Here is a 27,766-nt window from a genome sequence, read left to right as displayed (position 1 = left end):
TATTGTGTCCCTTTTTCGCCCGGCCTGCAATCTGACCGGCGGAAAAGCGGCAGATGGTTTTTCCTTCCGCCACGGTACCCCTCGCCATGCTGATATGGTGGGGTGCATCAGGGACGTTTTGCGGGTGGACCGCCACAGCCGGCCCGGCGGTGGCGATCAGCCCTATATCATAATGGGCCCCCTAGGGTTGATAAGTAAAAGCTATCTAAAAAGCCAGCAGACATATTAAAAACTAGCCTTTAAAAGCATCTACAAGTGGTCTTAAAATATGTAAAAACTTTTCAATAGTAGGTATATCTTTTGAAATCCTAAGCACTCAGAAAGCCGGGATGCCTAGAAAAGCTGTTTTGGTACATTCTGCAAAAAAAATAAAAACACCGAATTGTTCCCACACGAAAAAAGGCCAATTAATTATGTGTTCCGTGTGTTAGACGCAACAGTGCTGTTGTCCACTTCCTCAGATGTTACCAGGGGTGAAGCCCGTAGCAAGTCTATGGAGCAAAGGCGATTCCATCCTGTTCTCACATCAGCCGCTGAAGGTGGTGTTGTGTCCCAGAAGTTATCACCAGGAGCTGAAGCATCCCAAGGTGACTCTAAGAATGTGTCCATCATCAACGGAATACGCTGTGGACAGCAATACGCATGGGCCGTTAAGCAGTCCATCAGTACTTCAATGTCCGGTGGGGCAACCAAATCTGATCCGATGCATATATCCACAACGCTTCTTGGCAGCAAAGCAGTCAGTGGAAAACGGGTACTATACAGTCAAGCCAGACCGGCCTGAATGACAAAAAACAGTGCTCATTTAGTTCTCGAAGACGTGGTGTGCCGAAGCAGTATACCATAGGATCATGGGAATGCAGTACCGGCAATGCTGTTTCCATTCCCATTTGAACTGGGACGTCCATTGCGGAGTAGAAAAAATTAAATCAGGATTCCCGCCACAAGTAGCAGGACAAGCAGGAGCCCTCCAAAAACACTTCCTAACATGGAGTGTATGAAGGCTGGTATCCCTCCGAAAACCATCGAAAGGTGCTAACCAAACCGGAGTCGACACATTTAAAAAAAAGTGCTCTATTCCTTTCGTATCAGAAATGTTAAAGATACGATGGCCCATCTTCCCAAAATGTAGAGGAAAGGTGGTACGGAGTAGTGTCTCAGATGAGAATCTTGCAACCTGGAGATCAAACATCTCTTTGGATGAAGTTAAGGCCACATCCTTCTGTAAAAGCATGGCTTTCAGTTTGCTTAGGGAGTCAAATTTTATGTTGGAAACATTTATCGAAGGCCATAACGCTGCCTCCCTGTATGTGCGGGCAGGTGAAAATAGTACTTGTGTGCAACAAGTGACTATGGAATTAACTGTCACCAGATAAGCAATGCCCCATTCCATTCCACAACAACCGTAATCATTCAACATTAAATAACTCCCATTCGAGAGTAGCTTGAACACCGGATGAATCACGGCTGCTGGGGAACCCTTCAGATAGCAGGACAAATTCTCCATTGAAGCATTGCATGCCCCATGGAGAGAGATGTGCTTGCAAACCAAGGCATCCTCACAGTCAGAGCCACTAAGAAAAACCTCCATGTCCCCATTTCTTCATCTAAACCTAAATGGTAATTCCTAATACTCGTGCACATACCGTTCCCCTAGCGCTTCATATCTGTCTACTTGTTGGTACTGAAGACAATATTGGAATTGAAAGGTCATGACTGGTAGGGTGATATAACCATGGATTATCAGTGGATGGTGTTTCTGCCACGGTAAAAGGTAATTATTCAAAGTGCATCATCGTGTATTTTGCATCTCTGCCTGCCATTGATATCTGCCTTTCTGTCAGATTGTATTCAGAAAGCAGACTAGTGGTGTTGATGTAACGCCACGGCATGTGGCCAGAACGTAGTGTTTGCAACATCCAGCTCAATATCACGATTGCTCGTAAATGTGACTGTCCATGTTGTAGAAGAGACATGTCTGGTTGAATTATGTCGATAGCAGAAGACACAATATTTCCCAGTGAATAAATTCTTGATGATAACATGGTCCTACCATTGTTGATCACGTTCAAAGCCTTTTCCATGTTAACCCTGTTTATCTCACGCAATCTCTCCACAGCTTCCTGCTGAGAAATCTTCCAAAGCTCATTGTATATTTCATACAAGAAGACCTTGTTACGTGGGTTTCTGGGACCTAGTAAGAAATCCCGGAGATTCACGTCTTTTGAAAGGAGGGACAAGTGTTGTTTCACCTGAAAAAGTGTTGAGATCTTTAGCCAATCGTGGCATAACTTCTGAACACTGTATGACATCACCACCCCTGCTTGTTCTTTCTGTACATAGTCAGGCCTGTTGATCTTAAACCTTACCGTGTTATCCAGGAATCTAGACTAAATCAATCAATCAGTGGATTGTGAAGAGCGCTACTCCCCTGTAAGGGTCTCAAGGCGCTGGGGGGGCAGCTCCGGTCAGTCGAAGAGCTAGGTCTTGATGGTCTTCCTGAAGATGTGCAGAGTGGGGGCGCATCTGATGTTTATTGGGAGCTCGTTCCAGGTCTTTGCCACAAGGTAGGAGAAGGTTCTCCCACCCATTCTTGCTCTGCGGATGCGTGGGGTTTCGACGAGGGCGAGGTCAGCAGAACTGAGGTTTCTCTTGGGTACGGGGAAGGAAATTCTTTCATTGAGATATTGGGGTCGGTGTTGTGAAGGCATTTGAAGGCGTGGGTGAGTATCTTGAAGGTTACTCTCTTTATGACCGGGAGCCAGTGTAGGTCCCGCAGGTGTTGGGTGATGGGTTTGTGTCAGGGGATGCCAAGGACGAGTCTGACTGTGGTGTTCTGTATGGTCTGCAGCTTGCAGAGTAGAGATATGTTGATCCCTGCGTAGAGAGTGACATTTGTTTGTGTCTAAAGGACAAACCAACCAATTCTGGTGATCAGGGTATGATGTATTGTATGATCCATTGCAGAGCATGGCATCTAGTGATTTCTCACTATAGTTTGTAAGGTATTTCCAGTTCTCAAGACGCGAGAATGCGGGAATGAGTGGTGCTGTCAAATTGTTTTGCATTAGCTAAACCGAGACAGGAGGTCTGTTGCACTGTCTTGTTCAGGAAAATCCTTTGATGTGGTATGAGGCATGCTCTAAATAAGTCCTCCTTCCCTGAACCTGCCAATCTTTTGTTCCCCAAATAGATTTAGTATCTATTGCTGGGAATTGAATGAAGCAGAATATATCAACTTGATCTTCGTTAGCCTATTTTTCTTTGGAGGTGTCGGTGCAGGACTATGAGGCTGGGTCTGAAGAATCAAACCCTGAAAAATAAGCAAGCTTTTAAGCAAAAGTCTTTGAACTACCTTTCAGTGGTGTTGGACAATGTTGCCATAGTGTATAATGATAAACTGTTTGTAGGATACTATGTAAGAGATGGTGACTGTTAGACCTGTCAGCCCTTTGGGTGGTCCCTCCTCATCATTATTTATTTTGTCCCACTTTTGCCTCAAACCCTGTTAGTATTTTTCCTTTTTGGGAACCACCAGACTTTTTAGTGTTGATGCAGGGTCAGGGAGCCATTTTCCCTACCCCTGGAACTTCTGTCTGAGGGCCTGAAACACAAAATGGTGGCCACCCATTGTCACCTGAGACATAGCTGGAACCTACTAGTACCTTCCAGAACATTCTAGAACCCTGTGACAGTGTGAGGCAGGTTTAGAATGTTGGGAAGCCAGCTCAGAGTTGGCAGTTGGAGTTGGCAGTTGGCACCTGACTAGTGAAGGGAGAGGACAGAGAAACAGAAGGAGGAAGGAGTGAGGCAGCAGGGGTGGAAACCAGTGCTTGGAGTGGGGTCCAGAAACCCACCCTTGATGCTAGTCCCTACTGACCGAGCCCAGCCTAGTGCCCTGTGTGGGATAAAGACCAGAAAACCATCTTAAGGACCTGAACAGCCGGAACAGGCCTTAAAAGAGAAGAACAGCAAGTTCCTGACCTGTTTGGTGGAATCCTCCTGGAGACCCGGCGTCGAGAAGCCTGGAGACCTGGAGCCCGAGGTGGAGAAGCGGCGTTGACAGAAGGCAGACGTCGTACCCGGAGCCGCTAGAGGTCGAGTGAGGGCGCCGACGGAGGTCGTGGAGAGACACCGGAGGTCAAGTAGAAGTCACCTGAGGTCGAGGTGAGGCGTCGACGGGGGAGTGAAGTCCGCCCTCCGGAGTCGCCGGAAGCTGAAGTGAAGCGCGCAGGAGGTCGGGAGTGGAGATCGCACTCCGGAGTCGCCTGAGGTCGAGGCGAAGCGTGCAGGAGGTCGGGAGTGGAGATCGCACTCCGGAGTCGCCGGAACCCGAAGTGGAGCCGACGGAGGTCGGGAGTGGAGGTCGCACTCCGGAGTCGCCCGGAAGCGGGGGAACCGTGACCCTGTGACGCCGGAACACGACGTCGAGCCAAGGCCGCCCAGCGACATCGATCCGGAGCCGCCTCACGGCACCGACCCGGCATCAGGTAAAGCAGATCGACGCGACGTCGAACCGAGGCCGCCCAGCGACATCGAACCGGAACCGCCGGACGGCATCGACACGGCGTCAAGTGGAACAGATCGATGCGACATCGAACCGGAACCGTCACACGGCGTCGACTCGGAGCCGAGCGGAGCCGAACAACGAGAAAAGGGCAGTAAGTGGTAGAAAGGGCATTTGAGGCCCTGTGGAGCCCTAAAAGACCATTCTAGGGGCTAGAGGGGTGTTAGGACCAACCTGAGAGCGCTAGGGGGGGTAAATTGAGACTGGTGCAGGAACCTGTGTGAGGGACTGTGTAGTTGGTGAGCCAGAACCTTAGGGTACCCTCATTTTACCTCAGCTTAGGCCCCAGCCTTGACCACTCTAGGTGGGACATCCCCAGGCCACCCCAGTGACCATAAGCTGTACTTGGGCATGGTAAAATCAATCTACCTCATAAATGTGATCTGATTTGCAATTGTTATTGATTGCTTATATTATTTATTGAAGGAGTGTTATTTATTGTCTGATTGTATTTATTCCTACCTGGTATTTATTGTCTGACAATATTTATTTGCCCTATGTATTTATCACACCTGTATTTATTCCTTGTGTATTTATGACCTAATCCTATTTATTGCACCTGCAAAGTGTTATTATTTAATTGACCTGCTATTTCTGAAGAAAATCCTTTTGTATTGTATTTGTGTCATAACCCTGCAACTAAGAGAAAATTAAGATAAACACAAAGAGATTCTTTCATAAATTTTTACGGTGTAGAGTCGTTTTTGGAACGGATGAACGCATGGTTATTGTGAGGGTGTGACGTACGCTTAACACGGTGCCTGACCCCCGACCGCTCGAGCCAAGCTACCCCTTGTGTTGGGAAAGACCGGGTGACTGCTAACCTCGGTTGCCCGGGGTTTTCTAACATAATTGGTGTTCAGCGGTGGGATAGAGCTGTGCTTGCGTCCACTCGACAATAACTGTGGGTAGTCCACAGGCCTACACCGGGAGTTTTCTCACAGCGGACTTCCTAATTCTGAGTTTTGTTTTTTCCAAATTTACTTCTGGTGGTGGGAGGAGGTATTATAAAAGGTACCCCCCTGCATAGCTTCTGTAAACACCTGTCTTCTACTCTGAGTGGGCAAAATGGAGTTTGTGTTGGAAGATGTGGAAACTTACACTGTGGCCCAACTCAGAGAGTTTTGTCAGCGAGAGGGGGTGTATTGTCCCCCAGGTTCCAAGAAGGCTGAGCTCCAGACCAGCTTGAGGGCTTGGGGGGAGGCACGACGGGAAAGTAAGGCTGAGCAGGAGGACAGGGATGGAGAGCCTGTTAGCGAGGGGGCTGGGTTGTACCAATCTGAGGTGGGGAACCTGTTAGCGGGGCCCAGAACACTTTCCAGGAAGGGCAGCACTGTCTCTAGCGGTGGCTTATCTGAAGCAGAGTTAACGGACCGGAGGGAGAAAAGACAGCTCACATGGAAGTTAGCGGAGCTGGAGAAAGAGAAGGAGGGACAGAGGATGGCTCACGAGTTGAGGCTGAGGGAACTAGATCTCCAGATCCTACAAGTCGGGGCACACACTGTTCCTAATGGTGGCAGCAAAGACAAAGGAATCACCAGGGAACCCAAACCCTATCTGCCAAAAGACATAGTAGCTAGCTATAGTGCAGGGGATGATATTGCCAAGTGGCTAGCGGCCTATGAGGTCTCTTTAAGGGCCCATGGGGTGCCAGAGAAGTACTGGGGAGGGTGATTATACAAATACATGCCTCCAGCTGGAAGGGATGCATTATTGGCCCTAGAGCAGGATGAGCAGACCCACTACCCCACCATGAAAGTGGCGCTCGTAAGAAAGTTTGGACTAACACCGGAGAAGTACAGACAGAAGTTCCGGGGTAGCCACAAACTGGGCACACAGAATTGGGTGGATTTCCTGGACTATGCAAAGAAGGCATTAGAGGGTTGGATTCAAGGCAGTGAGGTGAGGGACTACGAGGGGTTGTTTGATTTAATGTTGAAGGAACACCTGCTCGAAAAATGTTTCCCTGAACTGCGTCAACACCTGGTGGATAGCAAGCTGACCAATCCCCGGAAGCTTGCTGAGGAGGCGGACATTTGGGCTAGTACCCGGGTGTCCACAAGGGGGACTGGAGGGGATACTCAAAAGGCCGGACAGGGCGCCCCCCAGAAGAAAGAGGGAGGGGAAAAGAAAAAGGAGTTCTCTAAAGGCCCCCAAAATAACTTCCAAGGAAAGGGAACAGGATTCACCCCTAGGGCTAACCCACCCAGAAACCCTAATCCTGGCCAGAGTCAGCAGCCAAGGGTTGTCCATTGCTTCGAGTGCGGTGGCGTCGGACACTATAAGGGAGATGCGAAGTGCCCGAAAAGACCACCCCCTCCCATTGGAGGAAAGGCCCCCGGAGTAGCTAGTGTAGTGCTCGGGGAGGAGATGCCCTTAACTAAGGGAAGGGAGTGGGCGGGTGTCACTTTAGTGTCCCTGGGAGAACGGGAGATGGTTCCTAAGATCCAGGTGCCCGCAAATACCGTAAAGTATGGGCAGTGGGTCACCATCAACGGCCAAAGAGGGGAGGCTCTGAGAGACACAGGAGCCAGTATGACTATGGTACGTAGTCAACTGGTGTCTCCAGAGCAGGTAATTCCCGATGTACTCCACCCAGCCGCGATGGCTGACGGCAGAACCGGCCACTATCCGATGGCCGAGGTTCCCTTTGAATGGGAGGGGGTTGCAGGTTCACTTCGAGTTGCCGTAAGCCCTGCCGTGCCAGTCGATTGTCTACTGGGGAATGACATGGAGCACAATGCTTGGAAGGAGGTGGAATACCGGACTCATGCTGAGATGCTGGGTACACCTGACTGGGCCTGTGTTAGCACAGGGTCCGCGACTACCCGGAGAAGGAGTTCTTTTCGGCTGGAGCCTGGAACAAAGGCCCAGCCAGCTGCCGACCAAGGGAAGAACCGAGGACAGGAGGAGCCTGCCTCGGCATCCGCGCCCCGTGTGACGGATAGGCCACCGGAGGTGGTGGACCAGGAGTCCGCGGTGGGGGATGTTACCAAACTGGAGGACCTACCCATCCCGGCCGAGTGGCACGTGGAGGGAGGGCCGACCAGGGAGGAATTCTGCAAGGGCCAGAGGGAGTGCCCTACCCTTGAGGGACTGAGGCGACAGGCCGAAGCCCAGGCAGCAGGGAACGTTGAGGGGAACTACAACCTTTACTGGGAGGATGGCCTCCTCTACAGTGAACCCAAGGCACCCCTACATGGATCGTCACGAGCCTTAGTAGTCCCTCAACGTTACCGAGCCTTCCTACTGGAGTTGGCTCATGAGATCCCCTTGGCAGGACACCTGGGGCAAGACAAGACTTTCGCCCGTCTTGTCCCACACTTTTATTGGCCTCAAATGAAAGTGTCGTCCGACACCTACTGCCGGACATGTGTGTCTTGCCAAGCCAGTGGGAAAACAGGGGTGAAGCTGAAAGCTCCCCTGGAACCACTTCCTGTCGTTAGCACCCCCTTTGAAAGGGTGGGCATCGACATTGTGGGTCCGTTAGATCCGCCTACTACAGCTGGTCACAGGTTTATCCTGGTTCTGGTGGATCATGCCACACGGTACCCAGAGGCCATACCTCTGAGGACCATTACAGCACCTGTTGTGGCTAGGGCCCTGATGGGAATCTTTACCCGAGTGGGTTTTCCCAAGGAAGTTGTGTCCGACAGGGGGACCAACTTCATGTCAGCATACATGCGGGCGATGTGGAAGGAGTGTGGAGTGACCTACCGGTTAACCACTCCTTACCACCCCCAGACCAATGGTCTGGTGGAGAGGTTCAACAAAACCTTGAAAGGCATGATCAGAAGTCTGCCTGAAAGCCTGCGGAGGAAATGGGACGTCCTCCTACCCTGTCTATTGTGTTCCTACAGGGAAGTGCCACAGAAGGGAGTGGGCTTCAGCCCCTTCGAGCTTCTGTATGGGCCCCCTGTGCGTGGACCTCTCAGCCTGGTGAGAGACGGATGGGAAAGAACTCCCAGGAAGCTTCCCCAGGACGTGGTGAGCTACATGCTGGCCTTCCGGAGCCAAATGGCTACGTTGTGGAAGCAAGCTTCTGACAACTTGGAAGCCAGCCAAGCAGTAATGAAGGCGTGGTATGACCACAACGCTCACCCGGTGGATTTGGAGCCTGGCCAGAAGGTGTGGGTGATCGAACCAGGAGAGCTTAGCGCCCTCCAGGATCGCTGGTCAGGACCCTTTGAGGTATTGGAGAAGAAGGGTAAGGCTACCTATTTGGTGGATCTTAAGACCCCTCGTCAGCCCCTACGGGTGCTGCATGCCAACCGCCTCAAACCCCACCACGAGAGGCCCGAAGTAATTTTGATGATGGTGACTGACGGAGCAGAGGACGTGGAAAGCGAGCCTCTCCCCGACTTATTTGCGTCTCAAGAGAAGGATGGGTCGGTGGAGGGAGTGATTCTCTCCCCATCTCTAACTCCTGAACAGCAGGAAGACTGCCGCCAGGTCCTGGGGCAGTACTCTTCGTTGTTCTCCCTTGTTCCGGGTAGGACTCACCTGTGCGTCCATGATGTGGACACAGGAGACAGCCCACCTGTGAAGTCCAAGATCTACCGGATGTCAGACAAGGTGAAGGCCAGCATTCACAGTGAAGTCACTAAGATGCTGGAGCTAGGAGTGATCGAACCTTCTAGCAGCCCCTGGTCCAGTCCGGTGGTACTAGTACCAAAAGCTGCACCACCGGGTGCCCAACCGGAACTGAGGTTCTGTGTGGACTACCGGGGACTGAACTCAGTGACCAAGACTGATGCTCATCCGATCCCGAGGGCGGATGAATTGATTGACCGGCTGGGAGCTGCCCAATATCTAAGTACCTTTGACCTTACTTCGGGGTACTGGCAGATCTCTCTGACTGATGGAGCAAGGGAAAGGTCAGCCTTCTCCACGCCCAATGGCCACTACCAGTTCTGTGTGATGCCCTTTGGGCTCAAGAACGCACCTGCCACGTTTCAGTGTCTGGTGAACCAGATCCTCACTGGAATGGAGAGTTTCTCTGCTGCTTATCTGGATGACATAGCCGTCTTCAGTAACAGCTGGGAGGATCACTTGCGTCACCTGCAAGCTGTTCTCCAGGCCCTGAGACAAGCTGGATTGACGATCAAGGCCAGTAAATGCCAGATCGGGCAGGGGTCGGTAGTGTACCTTGGACACTTGGTGGGTAGGGGAGCGGTGCAACCCCTCCAGGCGAAAATCGAGGCTATCATGGCCTGGGAACCCCCCAAGACTCAGACTGAGGTCCGAGCTTTTCTGGGCCTCACAGGATATTACCGTCGCTTCGTGAAGGGGTACGGTACCATTGTGGCCCCCCTCACGGAGCTTACGTCCAAGAAACAACCTCGACGGGTAGTCTGGACGGAGGCTTGCCAGCAGGCCTTTGTGAGACTGAAGCAAGCCATGTGCGAGGCCCCGGTCTTAAGGGCCCCAGATTTTTCCAAGGAGTTCATTGTCCAGACGGATGCATCAGAACATGGCATTGGGGCAGTGTTATCGCAACTCAATGAAGAGGGTCTGGATCAACCCGTGGTCTTCATATCCCGGAGACTACTTCCCAGGGAACAGAAGTGGAGTGCAATAGAGCGTGAAGCCTTTGCAGTGGTATGGGCTCTGAAGAAGTTGCGGCCATACCTGTTTGGCTCGCACTTCCTGGTTCAGACCGACCACCGACCCCTTCGTTGGCTGATGCAGATGAAGGGGGAGAATCCCAAGTTGCTAAGGTGGTCTATCTCCCTACAGGGAATGGACTTTCAGGTGGAACATCGGCCTGGAGTGGACCACGCCAATGCAGACGGTCTCTCAAGGTATTTCCGCCTAAGTGATGAGAACTCCCAAGGGGTTGGGTAGCTCTCCCCACTTTCAGCTGGGGGGGACGCGTGTTAGACCTGTCAGCCCTTTGGGTGGTCCCTCCTCATCATTATTTATTTTGTCCCACTTTTGCCTCAAACCCTGTTAGTATTTTTCCTTTTTGGGAACCACCAGACTTTTTAGTGTTGATGCAGGGTCAGGGAGCCATTTTCCCTACCCCTGGAACTTCTGTCTGAGGGCCTGAAACACAAAATGGTGGCCACCCATTGTCACCTGAGACATAGCTGGAACCTACTAGTACCTTCCAGAACATTCTAGAGCCCTGTGACAGTGTGAGGCAGGTTTAGAATGTTGGGAAGCCAGCTCAGAGTTGGCAGTTGGAGTTGGCAGTTGGCACCTGACTAGTGAAGGGAGAGGACAGAGAAACAGAAGGAGGAAGGAGTGAGGCAGCAGGGGTGGAAACCAGTGCTTGGAGTGGGGTCCAGAAACCCACCCTTGATGCTAGTCCCTACTGACCGAGCCCAGCCTAGTGCCCTGTGTGGGATAAAGACCAGAAAACCATCTTAAGGACCTGAACAGCCGGAACAGGCCTTAAAAGAGAAGAACAGCAAGTTCCTGACCTGTTTGGTGGAATTCTCCTGGAGACCCGGCGTCGAGAAGCCTGGAGACCTGGAGCCCGAGGTGGAGAAGCGGCGCTGACAAAAGGCAGACGTCGTACCCGGAGCCGCTAGAGGTCGAGTGAGGGCGCCGACGGAGGTCGTGGAGAGACACCGGAGGTCAAGTAGAAGTCACCTGAGGTCGAGGTGAGGCGTCGACGGGGGAGTGAAGTCCGCCCTCCGGAGTCGCCGGAAGCTGAAGTGAAGCGCGCAGGAGGTCGGGAGTGGAGATCGCACTCCGGAGTCGCCTGAGGTCGAGGCGAAGCGCGCAGGAGGTCGGGAGTGGAGATCGCACTCCAGAGTCGCCGGAACCCGAAGTGGAGCCGACGGAGGTCGGGAGTGGAGGTCGCACTCCGGAGTCGCCCGGAAGCGGGGGAACCGTGACCCTGTGACGCCGGAACACGACGTCGAGCCAAGGCCGCCCCGCGACATCGATCCGGAGCCGCCTCACGGCACCGACCCGGCGTCAGGTAAAGCAGATCGACGCGACGTCGAACCGAGGCCGCCCAGCGACATCGAACCGGAACCGCCGGACGGCATCGACACGGCGTCAAGTGGAACAGATCGACGCGACATCGAACCGGAACCGTCACACGGCGTCGACTTGGAGCCGAGCATAGCCGAACAACGAGAAAAGGGTAGTAAGTGGTAGAAAGGGCATCTGAGGCCCTGTGGAGCCCTAAAAGACCATTCTAGGGGCTAGAGGGGTGTTAGGACCAACCTGAGAGTGCTAGGGGGGGTAAATTGAGACTGGTGCAGGAACCTGTGTGAGGGACTGTGTAGTTGGTGAGCCAGAACCTTAGGGTACCCTCATTTTACCTCAGCTTAGGCCCCAGCCTTGACCACTCTAGGTGGGACATCCCCAGGCCACCCCAGTGACCACAAGCTGTACTTGGGCATGGTAAAATCAATCTACCTCATAAATGTGATCTGATTTGCAATTGTTATTGATTGCTTATATTATTTATTGAAGGAGTGTTATTTATTGTCTGATTGTATTTATTCCTACCTGGTATTTATTGTCTGACAATATTTATTTGCCCTATGTATTTATCACACCTGTATTTATTCCTTGTGTATTTATGACCTAATCCTATTTATTGCACCTGCAAAGTGTTATTATTTAATTGACCTGCTATTTCTGAAGAAAATCCTTTTGTATTGTATTTGTGTCATAACCCTGCAACTAAGAGAAAATTAAGATAAACACAAAGAGATTCTTTCATAAATTTTTACGGTGTAGAGTCGTTTTTGGAACGGATGAACGCATGGTTATTGTGAGGGTGTGACGTACGCTTAACACGGTGCCTGACCCCCGACCGCTCGAGCCAAGCTACCCCTTGTGTTGGGAAAGACCGGGTGACTGCTAACCTCGGTTGCCCGGGGTTTTCTAACAGTGACCATAATGCTGATAACAAAACATGTCTTCAAAATTCCTTGTACCATCATACAATTCATCATTTGAGAATGCAGCTGATTTCTCTAGATCTGTATGCAAATTATGCACAGTTTCAATATCCCAATCATCAGAAAAAGTGCTGGAGGTAATGATGTAATTTAAAGATATTTTAAACAAATATGGAATTTTTAAAAGTTCAGTAAGACCATATACGTCATACGACACACTGTCCCATCCAATTCCTTCAGGAACTGGAACAGCTGTAATGTTTAACAGGGACAAGTCTCTTAGTTCACGGTGTGACGATGCGTGTGGTTTGAGAACCAAGTTCACATGTTGGACCGCAGAGCGTTATGGGAGATAGTGTCCATTCACAAGTAGGAAAAAGACAGTTACTGTACAAATCCGGAGTACCCGGAAAAAGTAATCCAATTGTAATCCATAAATGTATCCAGGGAGCAATGAAGTAAGTCTTTTTCAGCCAAAGATAGAAAATGTAAGCTCGATGCTTGAAAAGGAGTGGTTGTGTTGGGAATTCAGGTTCACTTGGATCTGATGAGAAGTTAGCAGAATGCACGAAGTAGCCAGACGCCGTCTGATCTATTCTTGGCAGCTCAGCAGGTTTTGTGGAACTGGTAGATGATTCGTTCTGTTGCATGTTGACGTAAACGTTGTCAATTTTTCGAATAGAAATTTCTGTACTTGTTGACTGTACTGCTGTGGTTGTTTCAACTGGGAGAAGCATAATTTCATTGTTATTTAAAGCTTCTTTTTGGAAAGTGTAGTCTTCAGTTGTTATTAAAGCTTCCATCTGAACTTCCTGTTGGGCAGCGAGAGGAGTGCAGCGGCTACCCAGGATCCCACGTGGCCTACTGTTGAGAATTGGCCACATAATGTGTTTGATCAGATCAATCGAGACAAACCTTTTGTCTCTGCGGCTCACAAGAGGCGGAAGAAGGACAGATCTTGTTCCCTCGACAGCTAGGACAGTTTCAGGCGCTCTGTAAAATGGGCCAAATTCTTACTTGTCCACAATCTTTCCTCTGACCAGGTCCCCAACCTGCGGGACCCAGTTAGGTCTTGCTGTTAATTACTTCACTTCTCCAGTGGCGGTGCATTTTACTTTGATGTTGCTTTGTAAAACTCGGTATTCATTGAGGTCCTGTAAAAACATCAAACGATCATTGATGTCAAATGGAGTCTCAGCCGCCACTGTGCTGGCACTATCAAGGCCTGGTACCCACATTCTGACCCCAAACAACAGTTCATAAGGTGTATGTGAGAGGGAGGGTCGAAAGGAAAAGCGAGGAGGCCGAATTCGAGGATCAATGGTGTCAAGGTTTATTAGTTTTGTGATAAGAGTAGTTCCAAAACAGGTTCAGGATGACTGGATGGCCTTCTATATCCGGGAATCGTTTTCGCGGTCTTCCCCAGGTGATGGATCCCTGACGAGGTCGGGTGTCTTCCCCAGGTTTCCTCGGAAAGAAAGAGGGAGAGAAGGTGGTAAGATCCCTGTTCAGGCTTTCCGATATGAACCCTCCACCAGTGACAACACTAACCTAAATAACACCCGGTGTGCAGCACGACAAACAGAGACAGGTAGGGCGATTGCGTGAAGGACGGGGATGTGGGAACGAGGTATATTCAACAGGGTCCCAGAAGAGTAGCGAGTGTAGGGGTCGGTCCACAGTAACCCAGAATTAAGAATATCCCTCCGAAAGCTTGACTGATTGTCTGAAGGTTTACGCTCACAAAGGCATCGTGAAGGTTATACTAAGTAGTTGAGTAGCGCTGTGCATCTTCTATCAGGCTGTGGTGAGATGACAGAGGGTAGGGTGTGATGGGGAAGTCGCTTTACCTATGCAACAACAGTACTACCCGTTAGTCCACTAGCTGGACTCCCCTTATACCTCCCCCCTTCCCGTGTCACGTACCGCGGTGGCCGCAACTCTCCGGAGCTGCGGCGGCTCATCAGCGTCCACCTGGGGCGTCCACCACTCTTCGGACCAGGTCTCGGCTTCCTCGGCTTCAGAAATGTTCTCCGGGTCGACGGTTGGCCTCGGTTCTTCCTCTCCGGGATCGACGGGTAAGGGCTCCTCTCCGCTCCTCTCTTCCTCCTGGCGTGGCGATTCTCCCTGCTCCTCCGTTTCCACACCCCCTCGCTGGTCTTCCGGGTCTCTTTCGTACTCGTCAGTTCCCCATTCCTGTGGATGCCATTGGTTCTCGTCGGGTCTGGGCGGGGCTCCTCCCTGCACACAAGAGGTAGGGGAAAGGATTAACTCTTTCCTTCCCGGCCTTTTCGTCTCATTCTCTTTCTGTTCAGGGGACGCCGGGAAGGGCATCCTGGCTACGGAGGCCGCCTCCTCACATCCCCCTTCCCTTACTTTCTTGCTGGCAAGAAAAGAGTCAATGGGGTATCTAGAGAGATAGTCAGCATTAGAATGGTCTTTCCCTTTCCTATGAAATGTTGTGAATCGGTAGGGCTGTAAGGCCAAAAACCACCTCATAATTCTGTCGTTGTGCCCCTTGTTGCGTGATAGCCATTGCAGGGGGGCATGATCCGTGTACAGAATGAATTCTCTTCCGTCCAGGTAGTAACGTAGGGTTTCTATAGCCCATTTTATGGCTAATGCTTCCTTCTCGATGACCGCATATTTGGTTTCCCTAGGAAACAGTTTCCTGCTGAGGTACAGTACTGGTCTTTCCTGGTTTTGGGTGTCGGTTTGTGACAGGACAGCACCTAGTCCTTGATCCGACGCATCCGTCTGTAAAATGAAGGGTTTGGTATAATCAGGGCTCAGTAAAACCGGTTTGGAGGTGATAGCTGTTTTCAGGGTCTGAAAAGCTGTCAGTTGTTGGTTTGTGGGATACCGTAGTGCTTTTTCTGTGTTGATGGTCTTTTGTAGGAGGTCAGTCAAGGGAGCAGCTGTATGGGAAAAATCTGGGATGAATCTCCTATAATACCCAAGGATACCAAGAAAGCTCGCAGATCTTTTTTTGTCTGCGGAAAAGGTATACTGGCTATGGCTGCTACTTTCTCTGTTTGGGGTTTAATGAGGCCTTCCCCAAGGAGATACCCAAGATATTTCACTGACCTTGCTGCTAGCTTGCTTTTAGCGGGGTTGATCGTCAATCCACTAGTTTTCAGGTTCCTTACTACAGCCACCAGATGGTCTAGATGTTGTTCCCAGGTGTCACTAAATATGACGATATCGTCAATGTAGGCGGCAGCGTATGCTGCACATGGTTTTAATACAGTGTTCATTACTCTCTGAAAAGTGGCTGGAGCCCCATGCAATCCAAAGGGTAAGACTGTAAAGTGATACAGCCCTCCGGGGGTTGAAAAGGCGGTCTTTTCCCTGTCCTGTCTTCGAAGGGGGACTTGCCAGTATCCTTTACTTAAGTCTAGAGTGCTAATGTATTTGGCGTTACCTAGTTTCTCGATCATTTCATCGACCCTAGGTAACGGGTAGGAGTCAAATTGTGAAATCTTATTAACCTCGCGAAAATCTATACAGAATCGGATAGATCCGTCGGGTTTTGGAACTAAAACAATTGGAGAATTCCACTCACTAGTAGATGGTTCGATCACCCCCATTTGGAGCATCTGTTGTACCTCCTTCTCCACTGCCAGCCGGCGAGCTTCGGGAATTCGGTAGGGACGTAATTTCACCCTCCTCCCCGGTTGAGTGTTGATAGCATGTTCGGTCACTGTGGTATGTCCTGGGAGGGTAGAGAAGACCTCCTGTAAAGGCTGTAGCCTATCATACAGGTCTTCCTTTTTTTCCTCCGTCAAGTCAGGGTCTATGCTCCCGGAAAAGGGGGCGGATTTCCGTGCGATGGCCACCAAGTGGGGTACCGGCCCTTCCCATTTCTTTAATAAATTAATATGAAAGATTTGGGTGTTGGTAGGCTTTGTGGGGTCCATTTCCAAGCGATAGGTTACCGGAGTAGGGGCCTCTAGGACTCGAAAGGGACCCTGCCATTGGCCTAGGAGCTTGTGGTCCGAGGAGGGCATCATTAGTAAAGCATAATCACCCACTGTAAGAGACCTATTTCTGGTGCCCCTATCGTAAGAACGTTTCTGGGCTTCTTGGGCTTGTTCCAAGTGGACTTTACAGATATTGCGTATTTCATGGAGATGCGTTTTCAATTGTAGGACGTAGTCGTGTAGGGGCTTAGTGCCCTCGGGGATTTCTTCCCACTCCTCTCTAGCCATGTCGAGTAGGGTTCGTGGGGGTCGGCCATATAACAGCTCGAATGGGGAGTACCCAGTGCTTTTCTGGGTCTTGCATCGGATGGCAAAAAGGGCAAGAGGCAACATATCTTCCCACCGACAGGTTTCCAGCTCAAGCAGTTTTTTTAGCGTGGTCTTAAGAGTAGCGTTGTATCTTTCCACTAACCCGTCGGTTTGTGGATGATATGCAGATGTTCGGATTTGCTTGATGTTTAACTGGGTACAGACCTGTTTCAGGAGCTTAGAGACAAAAGGTGTCCCTTGGTCCGTTATTATCTCTCGTGGAAAGCCTACTCGGGAAAAGATGTTAATCAGGGCTTTAGCGATTTGTAAGGCGTTTGGGTGACGCAATGCCACAGCCTCGGGATATCGAGTAGCATAATCCACCAATACTAACACGAACCTACAACCACTTCGAGAGGGGAGCAAAGGGCCCACTATGTCCATTCCTACCCGAGAAAAGGGTTCACTAATGACAGGCAGGGGACGTAAAGGGACTCTAGCGAAGGTGTGTCTGTTGGTTTTTTGACAGATGGCACACTCTCTACAGTATCGGCGGATTTGTTGGTAAATACCCGGCCAAAAGAACTGTTTGAGTATCTCTTTTTCTGTTTTGTCCTCCCCGAAATGTCCCCCTAGTAGATGGCTGTGGGCAAGGAACATTACTTTCTCTCTATAGGGGCGTGGGAACAATAGCTGTAGGGGTTGGTTGCTTCCCCCCTTTCTATATAGCAACCCCTTCTTTACTAGGATTTGGGGACCTACTGCAGTTGGATCTTCCACCTCTGAGGCCTTGTTCCAGGCTTCTCGTAGCGTGTCGTCATCTCTTTGTGCGGCGAAGAACCCACGGTCATACTGCCACATGGCCTCTTCCTCATTCCGTGTGAGAGCTACTCGATTCCAGTCCTGTTTCTCTCTTTTCTTCTGTTTTCTGCTTTTTGGTTGTTTCTCCGGTGGTGGTGTGAGCTGAGGTTCCTTTGAAAACGGGGCTGTTAGACACCAGGCTTCTTGGGTGGGGTGAGTGTCCGGTACGACTGCTGAGAGATAGGGATAGTCAGACCCCAGTACCAACGGTTCAGGCAGCCGAGGTATTAACCCAACTTTTACAGGCACCGGAGCGTGAGCGGGACTGTGTTGGACTTGTATAGTGGTAGTTGGATACCTCCTGTTGTCCCCATGTACACACTGTATGTTTACCATACCATTGGTTTGTGTAACGCCTCCGGGAACTGCGGAAGGCTGGATAACGCTCTGCAGGCATCCCGTGTCCATCAGGGCTTGTCTTTTCTCCCCATTGACCCTTACGGTGTGATGATAGGGAGGTCTCTCCTTCCCCGGAGTACAATAATAGGACCGGGTGAGTCCGATTTCCATAGGTTCTTCTTTTTGAGGGCACACTCGTGCTATATGTCCGAAACCACCACAGGAAAAGCACTGGGGCCCAGGGGATGAGGTAGACCGAAGGGGGTTAGGTGGGGGACCAGGTAGGAGGGTGACCGTTTCCGACCTCCTGGGACCCAGTGGTCTCACTGGTTTGCTGGGTCCTCCGCTAGGACGTTTCCAGGATTGTTCGTCCTTCCCTCGATGTAACTCTTGGGCGCGAGCATAGGCGCCAGCAATGTCCACGGCTCTATCAAAAGTCAGTCCCGTGTGCTGTCGCACCCATCTTTGTACGGGGGGTGTAAGGAGGTTAAAAACTGCTCGAGATACAGTTTCTCCATGATGTCCTCCTTTGTAGCGGTTAGGGGTTTCAACCATCGGTCGGCTAGATCCCTGATCCGGAAAGAGAGGGCCCTAGGGGTCTCCTGAGGTCCTTCTTTGATTTGTCTGAGACGTAGTCTGTAGGTCTCGTCGTCTATCCCCAGCCTCTCTAACATAGCTTTCTTTACATCCTCGTATGGCGTAAGGCCAAAAGGGTTAGCAGCCTGGTAGGCGGCCTGCAAATCCCCAGTCAGCAGTGGCCCTAAGTACTGACCCCATTTGTCGGCAGCCCACCCCGCCGTTCTGGCCATTCTCTCAAAATTGGAAAAGAAGAAGTCCGGATCTTCACCGTTTACATACTTCTGGAGGACAACGGAGGGTAGAGTGGTCTGATTTCTTTGTTGCCCCATCGTATCCGCTAGTCGGTTGAAAATGGCTTCTTGGGACTGGCCTTGTTCAACCAAGGTTTTATGGTGTTTCTTCCTCTCTTCTTCGGTCATAGTCAGGAATTGTTCCATAATGCTTCCTAGTTTTTCTTGGCCTTCAGCCATTTTCTTGATTGCGGCCTCCATCCCTTCTGATCCCACTTCTGACACCACGTGTGAGAGGGAGGGTCGAAAGGAAAAGCGAGGAGGCCGAATTCGAGGATCAATGGTGTCAAGGTTTATTAGTTTTGTGATAAGAGTAGTTCCAAAACAGGTTCAGGATGACTGGATGGCCTTCTATATCCGGGAATCGTTTTCGCGGTCTTCCCCAGGTGATGGATCCCTGACGAGGTCGGGTGTCTTCCCCAGGTTTCCTCGGAAAGAAAGAGGGAGAGAAGGCGGTAAGTTCCCTGTTCAGGCTTTCCGATATGAACCCTCCACCAGTGACAACACTAACCTAAATAACACCCGGTGTGCAGCACGACAAACAGAGACAGGTAGGGCGATTGCGTGAAGGACGGGGATGTGGGAACGAGGTATATTCAACAGGGTCCCAGAAGAGTAGCGAGTGTAGGGGTCGGTCCACAGTAACCCAGAATTAAGAATATCCCTCCGAAAGCTTGACTGATTGTCTGAAGGTTTACGCTCACAAAGGCATCGTGAAGGTTATACTAAGTAGTTGAGTAGCGCTGTGCACCTTCTATCAGGCTGTGGTGAGATGACAGAGGGTAGGGTGTGATGGGGAAGTCGCTTTACCTATGCAACAACAGTACTACCCGTTAGTCCACTAGCTGGACTCCCCTTATACCTCCCCCCTTCCCGTGTCACGTACCGCGGTGGCCGCAACTCTCCGGAGCTGCGGCGGCTCATCAGCGTCCACCTGGGGCGTCCACCACTCTTCGGACCAGGTCTCGGCTTCCTCGGCTTCAGGAATGTTCTCCGGGTCGACGGTTGGTCTCGGTTCTTCCTCTCCGGGATCGACGGGTAAGGGCTCCTCTCCGCTCCTCTCTTCCTCCTGGCGTGGCGATTCTCCCTGCTCCTCCGTTTCCACACCCCCTCGCTGGTCTTCCGGGTCTCTTTCGTACTCGTCAGTTCCCCATTCCTGTGGATGCCATTGGTTCTCGTCGGGTCTGGGCGGGGCTCCTCCCTGCACACAAGAGGTAGGGGAAAGGATTAACTCTTTCCTTCCCGGCCTTTTCGTCTCATTCTCTTTCTGTTCAGGGGACGCCGGGAAGGGCATCCTGGCTACGGAGGCCGCCTCCTCACAGTGTACGACTCCCGTTTAGGTGATTGACCCAACTTCCGATCGAGCCTAATACTCTTGCTGTTAAGGATCGCTTTAAGTACTGTTTTTTCCTCTCAACTATAGACTTTCCCTTAGGATGATAGGGGGAGGAGTACTGCAATGTCACCCCAAGCTTCCCATGGCCTCTTTCTAAGCCCGAGATCTAATCGCCAGATCCAGCTCGGAATTTAGTGTGGTGACTGCGTATGTCCCGATAAAGAGTTACAAATCCTTTATAACAGTTCGAGCATCAGCCAAACGTTTGGGACAAACCCAAAGGAATTTAGTGCATGAATCAACTGCCACCAAGATGTACTTGTAAGCCCCGCCTGATTGTAAGCGGCTGCAGTGATCCAAATAGTTTGTCTGAGATCACTAAAGGTGTTTATGCTGGACCTGCTACGGTGGAGCCCTCCATCTGCAGGCAGATGTCGCATTTGAGGGCATATTTTGTGCATCTAACTTGTAGGAGTACTTGAGTGGAAAACCTTTTGGCAGGGCTGAGCTGTCGCGAGTAGCATTGACAGCTATCATAGTTGCTCTGTATCCTAGGGCAGGAGTGATTGCAGCAACGGCAGCAGTATGTACTGTTGTCTTGGTGACTTCATCCGCCAGTAAATTCCCTACAATGTGAACGCCAATACACGGATGACTCAATGTGTGAACCCATGGCAAGCCTTCTTTCAGCTTTGCCAATTGTTCGCAAAGCATCTTATGCTTTACTGTGCAACACTTGGAATCCCTAAACCCATGCTGGCCCCAAAAATGTAAGTATTCGTTGTAGAATTGGACACAGTAAAATGAATTGCACACTATAAATGTGGGGAATTAAGGATCCGTATTTTGTAGTGCCAGTATCAGGGCTTTTATGTTTTAGCTCAGCCAACTGTGTTGTGCAGTCTCCTAGAGACTGTGTGTGTATTTTTTAAGGTAGGAACTTTCCATCTTGCAGACGTCCTTTAACTATTGTGCATGCCACAGAATATTGCTGTTTCATTCCTATGGCCGGTTGAGCTGATCCATCGGTATAAATGATACATTCATATCGATCTAGAGGCTTTACTTAATTTGACAGAGGATATTCTTGTTCGTATGGAAGAAATGCTTGTATTTGTAATGTAGAGTTGAATCTGTAATCCACATCTGTTGGAGTGAGAGAGTTAGCCCATTGAATCCATTGTGGATGTAGTGCTTTTGCATTTGGAATAATTGCTTTAGTAACGGCCTCTAGGGCCGGTACTGGGGTTCAACAATTATGCGTTTCCCTTGTGCCAGTGCTCTCTCTCTCTCACTACAGCAGTCTGTACTCCTGTGAGAATTCTCTCAGTGGGTGCACAATGCAGCTCAGAGTTTGTGTACAAATGGGATTTGTAAGCAATAGGTACTGTATCATCTTCATTGAAAGTGATGTAGGTGTACCCGGTTGGTCCAGCGACCACGCAGATCACCAGGTTTGTAAATGTTTGGAACCTATCATGTCTGTTTGTACGGATCGTAGGATATAAGTATGTTCCTGTGTCCAATGGCAAACTGAAAAAACAGGTCTGATTAACTCGCAGAAGGGTTTGACCCTTTCTGCGTAATGCAAAATGTATGTTCTGCCAAAATTCAAGAAACCTAAAATGGATTGTAGTCTTTTCAGAGTTGTTGGAGGTTGGAGCAGAGCACATTGTTCTAAATATTGTGTTGCCAGGCATTCACTTGACAATTCATGTCCTAAGAACAGGACACTAAGGTGGGCAATTTTCAATTTTTTTAAACTAAATTTGTAACCCAAGTGGGGAACACCAGTAATTAAGTGGTTTACCCTTGCCAAATGTTCCATTAGTTCATCGTCCGTCAGATAAATATCGTCTAAATAGGACAATGCCTCCTTATCAAAATTTTGAAATAACTCTGTTACCCTGGCTGAAAACAACCCTGGGCTGTGCTTATACCCCTGTAGTAAACTGCAGAATTGGCATTCAGAGCCTAGCGCTGAGAATATTGTCAAATATATGCTTTCAGGCACTATATTTTGGCAGACAAATCCATTTGAGATATTCAGTGTTGTTTTATTTTTTTTCCGCACAATGTTATTCGATAGTGCAGCACTGTATGCATTTGGTCCTGCAAATGTGCGTGTTGATGCTTTTAAATGTCTGTAGTCCAAGACTAGATGATATGAATTATTGGGTTCCATTACTGAAAACAAGGAATTATTAATAGGTGAGGTGCAATTTTCCATCACCCCTTGGTATTCAAGTGGATCTAAGATCTCCCTGACTTTTTACTTTGCTTCATGTTTTATTGGGTATTGTCTCTGCGGTTGAGGTGTTGATTTTAATGGGATTTCTTGGTGAGGTGACTCATCATCCCACCTAACATGATTTCAGTAAAGTGCAGAAGCTAATGAAAATGCCCACTCCTGAGCATATGAATTTTTAAATGATTCTGCTATGAGGTCAGAGAAAGCTGGTAAAATAACCTCTTCCCACATGCGGCAATCCATTACAAACTGAGGTGGCCAATCTCTTTCGGCCAAACAGATGTCGAAAACATAGGTCATGTTCTCCCAAAAGAGACACTTTACCCTCCTAGGTATGTCCTCCTCCATTTAGAGTGTTATTTCTTATAAACAATGTGGGACTCTTACCCTTATATCATGTTTCCACCATGATGTACTCACTTAGCAGTGCTACCCCCAGAAATTCCAGCAGGTTCTGGCGAGCTACAGGGACTTCTGCAGCTCTGTCCAGCATTGTCACTGCCCATTCCCCGTTCAGAAGCAGAGCTCTCAGTATCCTCGGCATGTCTAATTTTTATCCCCGCTAGCTTCTTCTTTTTGAATTGAGGTTTTGAAGTCATTTGTTTTTCTTCTTGTTTAATGATGAAGTCTGAAGAGCGATGTGTCTCCCTTTTTGGCTTGACTCACTCTTCCACTCTGTACTCAGACCATCCGTCTCTCTCCGAAAGTTTTTCGGATGTGTCCTGAAAAGAACGAGAGGAACATGTATCAGTATCCTGATACCGGTCAGGTTTTTTTAGGCTGTCACGATTACATAAATTATGTTTCCGGTCAATATTTTCCTGTTGAGGCGACCCACCACGTGACCATTTGTTTTGTTTATTTTTTTGTTTATCATCCCATTTCTTCTTTGAAGAATCAGGTGCCTGCTTAGAGTTATCCTTTTCAGAATTACTCTTAAATATTAGTTTCCCAGGTTTGACTCCCAGATTATCTCTGCCTAAAGAGGTGTATGTTTCTTCGATAATCTTAGGTAACTCTCGCTTCTCCTGTGCAGGAATAAACTCCGGTAGATGTTGGTGGATAGCCACCACTGCTGCCTCCCCTCTGATGTTACTTAACATTATTGCTGAGACTTTAGTTAAATTGCCTAGCAGCGTCATACCTAGGTCCAAGGCAGGTCCTGCCCTGTATCATTTTGTATTTGTTCCAATACATCTGGTATTACTGCTATTGAGGGGGTACCATACGTTCTGGTATACACGGCAGCGAAGACTGTACCCGAAGTGGTGCAATCGTCTAATGGGGAGCCATCCCCATCGGCAAGCAAATTTTCAATATTCTGTGTTTTTCCCGTGTCCCCTAATGGGGAAAGACTGCTTCAAGCTGTGCTGTTTTTTGTGCTATCCAGATTGGGATTTGCTCCCGGCTAGCGGGAACCCTTCCCAAGATCGCGTTTAGGAGGACCTTCCTGCACATAAACAATCTTAGGCAATTTGCTGTTTTTATGTGTGCTGCACAAGGCAGCCCACATGGAAACAGCAAAAACGAGGAGAAATAAAGCATTTCTCCTTGTTTCGCCTGTTTAAGACCAGGTTTTCCATGGTCTTAATTTTGGTGCTGCCTCCTATTTACACTGTCCTTTTATATAGGAGGCAGCGTCAAAGTCAATTAATGTTGCGGTGGAACACTCACTGCAACACCTGTTGCCCTTCCCTTTCACGCTAAACACAGCGTGAGAGGGTGCCTTATTTACAAGGCAACGTTAAGCCACGTTAAGTGGCCTTACACTGCCTTGTAAATAAGGCGAGGCCACTATCCCCATCATAACATACTTGAAAGTGACGTTGTGGTGGCAAAAGGGGCTTGTAAATATGCCTCCTCGTATGAAGGGAAGGTCTATCAAAGAAACCCAACGGTAATGGTTTAATATCTGTTTGTTGTTGTAAAAAGAACTGGAATGAGTGTTTGAAGATGTATCGTACCAACTCAGGGTATCTAAGAGTGATGAGCACACATCTCCCTCGAACGTTTCCCTAGAGGGCCCTATACAAGAGACCCTCCTGGCCATCAAAATATGTCTAAAATCTGCAACATTATGACTGGTGTGTATGCCTAGCCAGTGACAAACTTTAATGATCAATTGCACCGTGGTTTCCTGGTTTGGGGAACTGAGCCCTAGTACCCCTGACAGAACCAGGGTGTAAGGACAGCAAGCTGGCGTAAGGTTGATAACTGTTAGCCAGGAACTAAATGCTTGAGGTTCCATTGCTGCTTCAGGAATATGTGACAAGGGACGCTGGCTGGTAATAACTGCCTGCTTGCTACATGCTTGAGGATTAGTAGGCCGGGAGGGCGCATTCGAGGGGTTAGGCTCATGGTTCGTCGGTCCCGCTATTGTAGGTTTATAAATATGGGGCTGGCCTCTACTTGTACTTATACAGAGAATAGAGAGTGAGACATTATTCTTGCATAAAACTGCGCTACTCGAGGGTGTAAAGTGCTAAAGTTCTAAAGTACTTCTTGGTTATTGTCTGTGAAGTAAATTAGGGCCCTGCAGTTTGGACAGGAAAAGAAATTCACCCTTTCTCTCTCTCTCTATCTCTCTCTCTCTCTCTCTCCCTCGCTCTCCTCTCCACCTTCCCTCTCTTCTGGTTCTCTCCTCTGCAGTGGAGAGAGAAGTATTCTACAGCCCCAGGGTGCAGAGCTCTGCTGGTATCCGAGACAAGGCTGGAGATTGTCCAGGGTCTTCCCAGAATTCTCCGCTCTCTCTTCTGAAAACCTCTCTGTGCCTCCGTCCAGGTAAACAGCTTTCATTCTCTATATCAACATGTTGAGGTAAATGATTTTATGTCAGAAGTGCAGACTTCCAGCTTGGCATTGACTGGCCTTCTTTTGTGTTAGGGTTCCGCCATGTTAGTGAGTGTCACTCTGGGACAGTAGATGCTGAAACGGAGGGTGGTGGTTGAGACGCAGGGATGATTCAGTCTTGGGTAGTGGTGGTAAATGCACGCTTCTTCTACTGAGTGAAGCTCTTTGAACATATCTGCCTCATACCAGTGGTGTAGCAAGGATGTCAAGAGCTCTGAAGCAGCTACAATTGTAGTGCAGAGGACCCCTCACAGCCCTTGGGCCCAGTGCCACTGCACCTGCTGCACGCTTGGTAGGTATGCCCCTGCCTCACACTGTTCCACCTCACACTCTGACATGTAAATATATTCCTAACATGTCATGTTGCATGTATTGTACTAGACTGTTTAAGCTCACATCACTCACAGCCCTGGACCCCAGTGCCACTACACCTTCTGCACAATTGGTAGGTATGCCCCTGCCTCAACCCCTTCCACCTCACACTCTCACATGTAAATATGTTCCTAACATGTCATGTTGTATTGTACTAGAAGGTTCAAGCTCACATCACTCACACTGCTGGGGGCAGTGCCACTGCACCTGCTGCACGCTTGATAGGTACACTCCTGACTCCCACCCCTTCCACCTCACACATGTAAATATGTTCCTAATGTCATTTTGTAGTGTACTAGACTGTTCAAGCTCACATCCCTCACAGTCCTTCGTCCCCTGGTCTGTGGTACCTCCACCACTGCTGATGCTCTTGTGTTACTGTGGACAGAACTTCTATCTACAGCTGTGCAAAGACACACAAACACAAAAAGTGGTGTGTGTCAGAGTGTCATTGACAAAAATAATGTGCGACTTTAATATAGCCTTATAGCCCGCTGTAGCGGGCTATACCGGCTATTAAAGGTCCGATGCAGCGTTAAATAATGGAGAGGGACTTTAATAGCTGGTATAGCTCAGCTACGAAGTGCTATAAGGCTATTTGAACATTCCGCCACTAGATGGCAGAATGTTCTAACAAATAAAACAATGGCCTCCCGAAGCCCGAGAGGATTTTGATCCCCTCAAACTCCGAGAGACCTTGGAATGTTGCTCTGCGGGCCTTTACCGGCCGTAGAAGCACGGAGCACTCCATTGTCTTCAATGGAGTGCTCCACATTCCAGTGTTCTAATATAGTGTCTAAAATATCATTTACAAAAAGTTAATCACTTTGAGTGTAGATTTTCTAACTCTAATGTACAATACTTATGACACAATATGTTTGTCAGACAAGATTTAATCCACAATATTCTGACGCCAGACCCACAAAGACCCCATCAAACATTTCAACACTTTGTTGCATGAACCACTTTATCAGGTTGATCTGGACACCTCTTGTTTTCTCTTCCTCTTCCTCTCTGACTCCCATTCTCTCTCGCTTCCACTGTCCCTCTCCTTCTTTTGTCCTTTCTCTGTCTCCCTCTCTCTCCTCTCTCTTTCTCTATTACTTTTTCTCTCCCACTTTCTTTTTTTCTGTCTTTGCCTTTTCCTCCCTCCATCTATCTTTACCTGTCTCTCCCTCCTCCATCCCTTGATCTATCTGTACCTGTCTCTCCCTCCCTCCTCCCTCCCGACATCTCTCTGTACCTTTCTCTCACTCCTCCCTTCCTCTATTTCTCTTTCCTGTGTCTCACTACTCCCTCTCTCTATCTCTCTGACCTGTCTCTCTCTCTCTCTCCCTCCATCTCTCTGTACCTGTCTATCCCTCCCTCTCGCTATACCTGTCTCTCCCTCCTCTGAACCAGTTTCCCAGTACAACCTTCATGACAGACAAGGATGTCTCCTTGGACAGAGCTGCCCCGGTTTGAGGAATGAGCCTGGAACAGAAGATTCCTCTCCATGGAGAGATTTACAGCCTCATCTGAGAGAGACTCTGTGTCTCCACAGAGGTGGGAATATTTTCTTTTTAACTTTCTACGCGCACATTTGATTGGTGAATAAAAATACATGTTATTCTGGACATTTACATGTTAATTACAAGACTGGCACAGAGCACTTTTTGTTTTGAATGGGTCTTTGCAGGTAACTGCCTTTCATACATTGAAAACCACCTATGCTCTTGGACAGACCTGAACAAATACTATGCATATAGTTAAGGTTTACCATTGCTAGCACCTTTTGTGGAAATGGGCACTTATTATTAAAGAAGACAAAGAAAGAGAGGGCTCCATCTCCCAGGGCTGTCACTTCAAAGAAAAGAGAGGGGGAGCCACGCAGCCCACCCCCCAGAGCCTTTAATGGCCCCAAGGACCCCATCCCCCAGGGCTGTCACTTCAAAGAAAAGAGAGGGTGAGCCACACTGCCCTCCTCCCTGAGTCTTTAATGGCCCCGAGGACCCACCCCAGGGTCAGCTCACATATTGTGTCCGGGAGATACCACCCCTGAGGCACAACAGTCTCCCTGCCTGCACTACCATGTTTGCTCCTGTCTGGCGGGATCATTTTCAAATCTCCTGCCAAACAAGAGCAAACAATTGAAGCCTGGTTTAGATTTTGCCGGATGGGTTACTCCTAGGCCTGGACGGAGCTCGCGGATTTTCACTCCGTGAAATTCCCTGGAGTT

General features: G+C 49.3%; 1 protein-coding gene and 1 long non-coding RNA gene across 2 annotated transcripts in view; one reads left to right on the top strand and one right to left on the bottom strand.

Moving 5' to 3' along the window:
• Window positions 1-27,766, top strand: part of LOC146813544 (uncharacterized) — a 455,835-nt gene that overhangs the window by 71,065 nt on the left and 357,004 nt on the right. Inside the window, exons 3-4 of the mRNA XM_085614768.1 lie at window positions 24,976-25,107; window positions 26,950-27,093. Coding sequence (XP_085470894.1) covers window positions 24,976-25,107; window positions 26,950-27,093 — 276 coding nt within the window. The remainder of the gene's footprint in view (window positions 1-24,975; window positions 25,108-26,949; window positions 27,094-27,766) is intronic.
• The window catches only part of LOC146813545 (uncharacterized), a 124,954-nt gene continuing 111,000 nt past the window's right edge, over window positions 13,813-27,766 (bottom strand). The window contains exons 2-3 of the long non-coding RNA XR_014966041.1: window positions 19,626-19,940; window positions 13,813-14,679 (exon numbers count right to left, since the gene is read on the bottom strand). This is a non-coding gene — a long non-coding RNA (uncharacterized LOC146813545). The remainder of the gene's footprint in view (window positions 14,680-19,625; window positions 19,941-27,766) is intronic.

The sequence above is a fragment of the Triturus cristatus genome, chromosome 7 (genome assembly GCF_964204655.1).
Source record: "Triturus cristatus chromosome 7, aTriCri1.1, whole genome shotgun sequence".
NCBI classification, from domain to species: Eukaryota; Metazoa; Chordata; class Amphibia; order Caudata; family Salamandridae; genus Triturus; species Triturus cristatus.
This window is presented reverse-complemented; position numbering and strand designations above follow the sequence as displayed.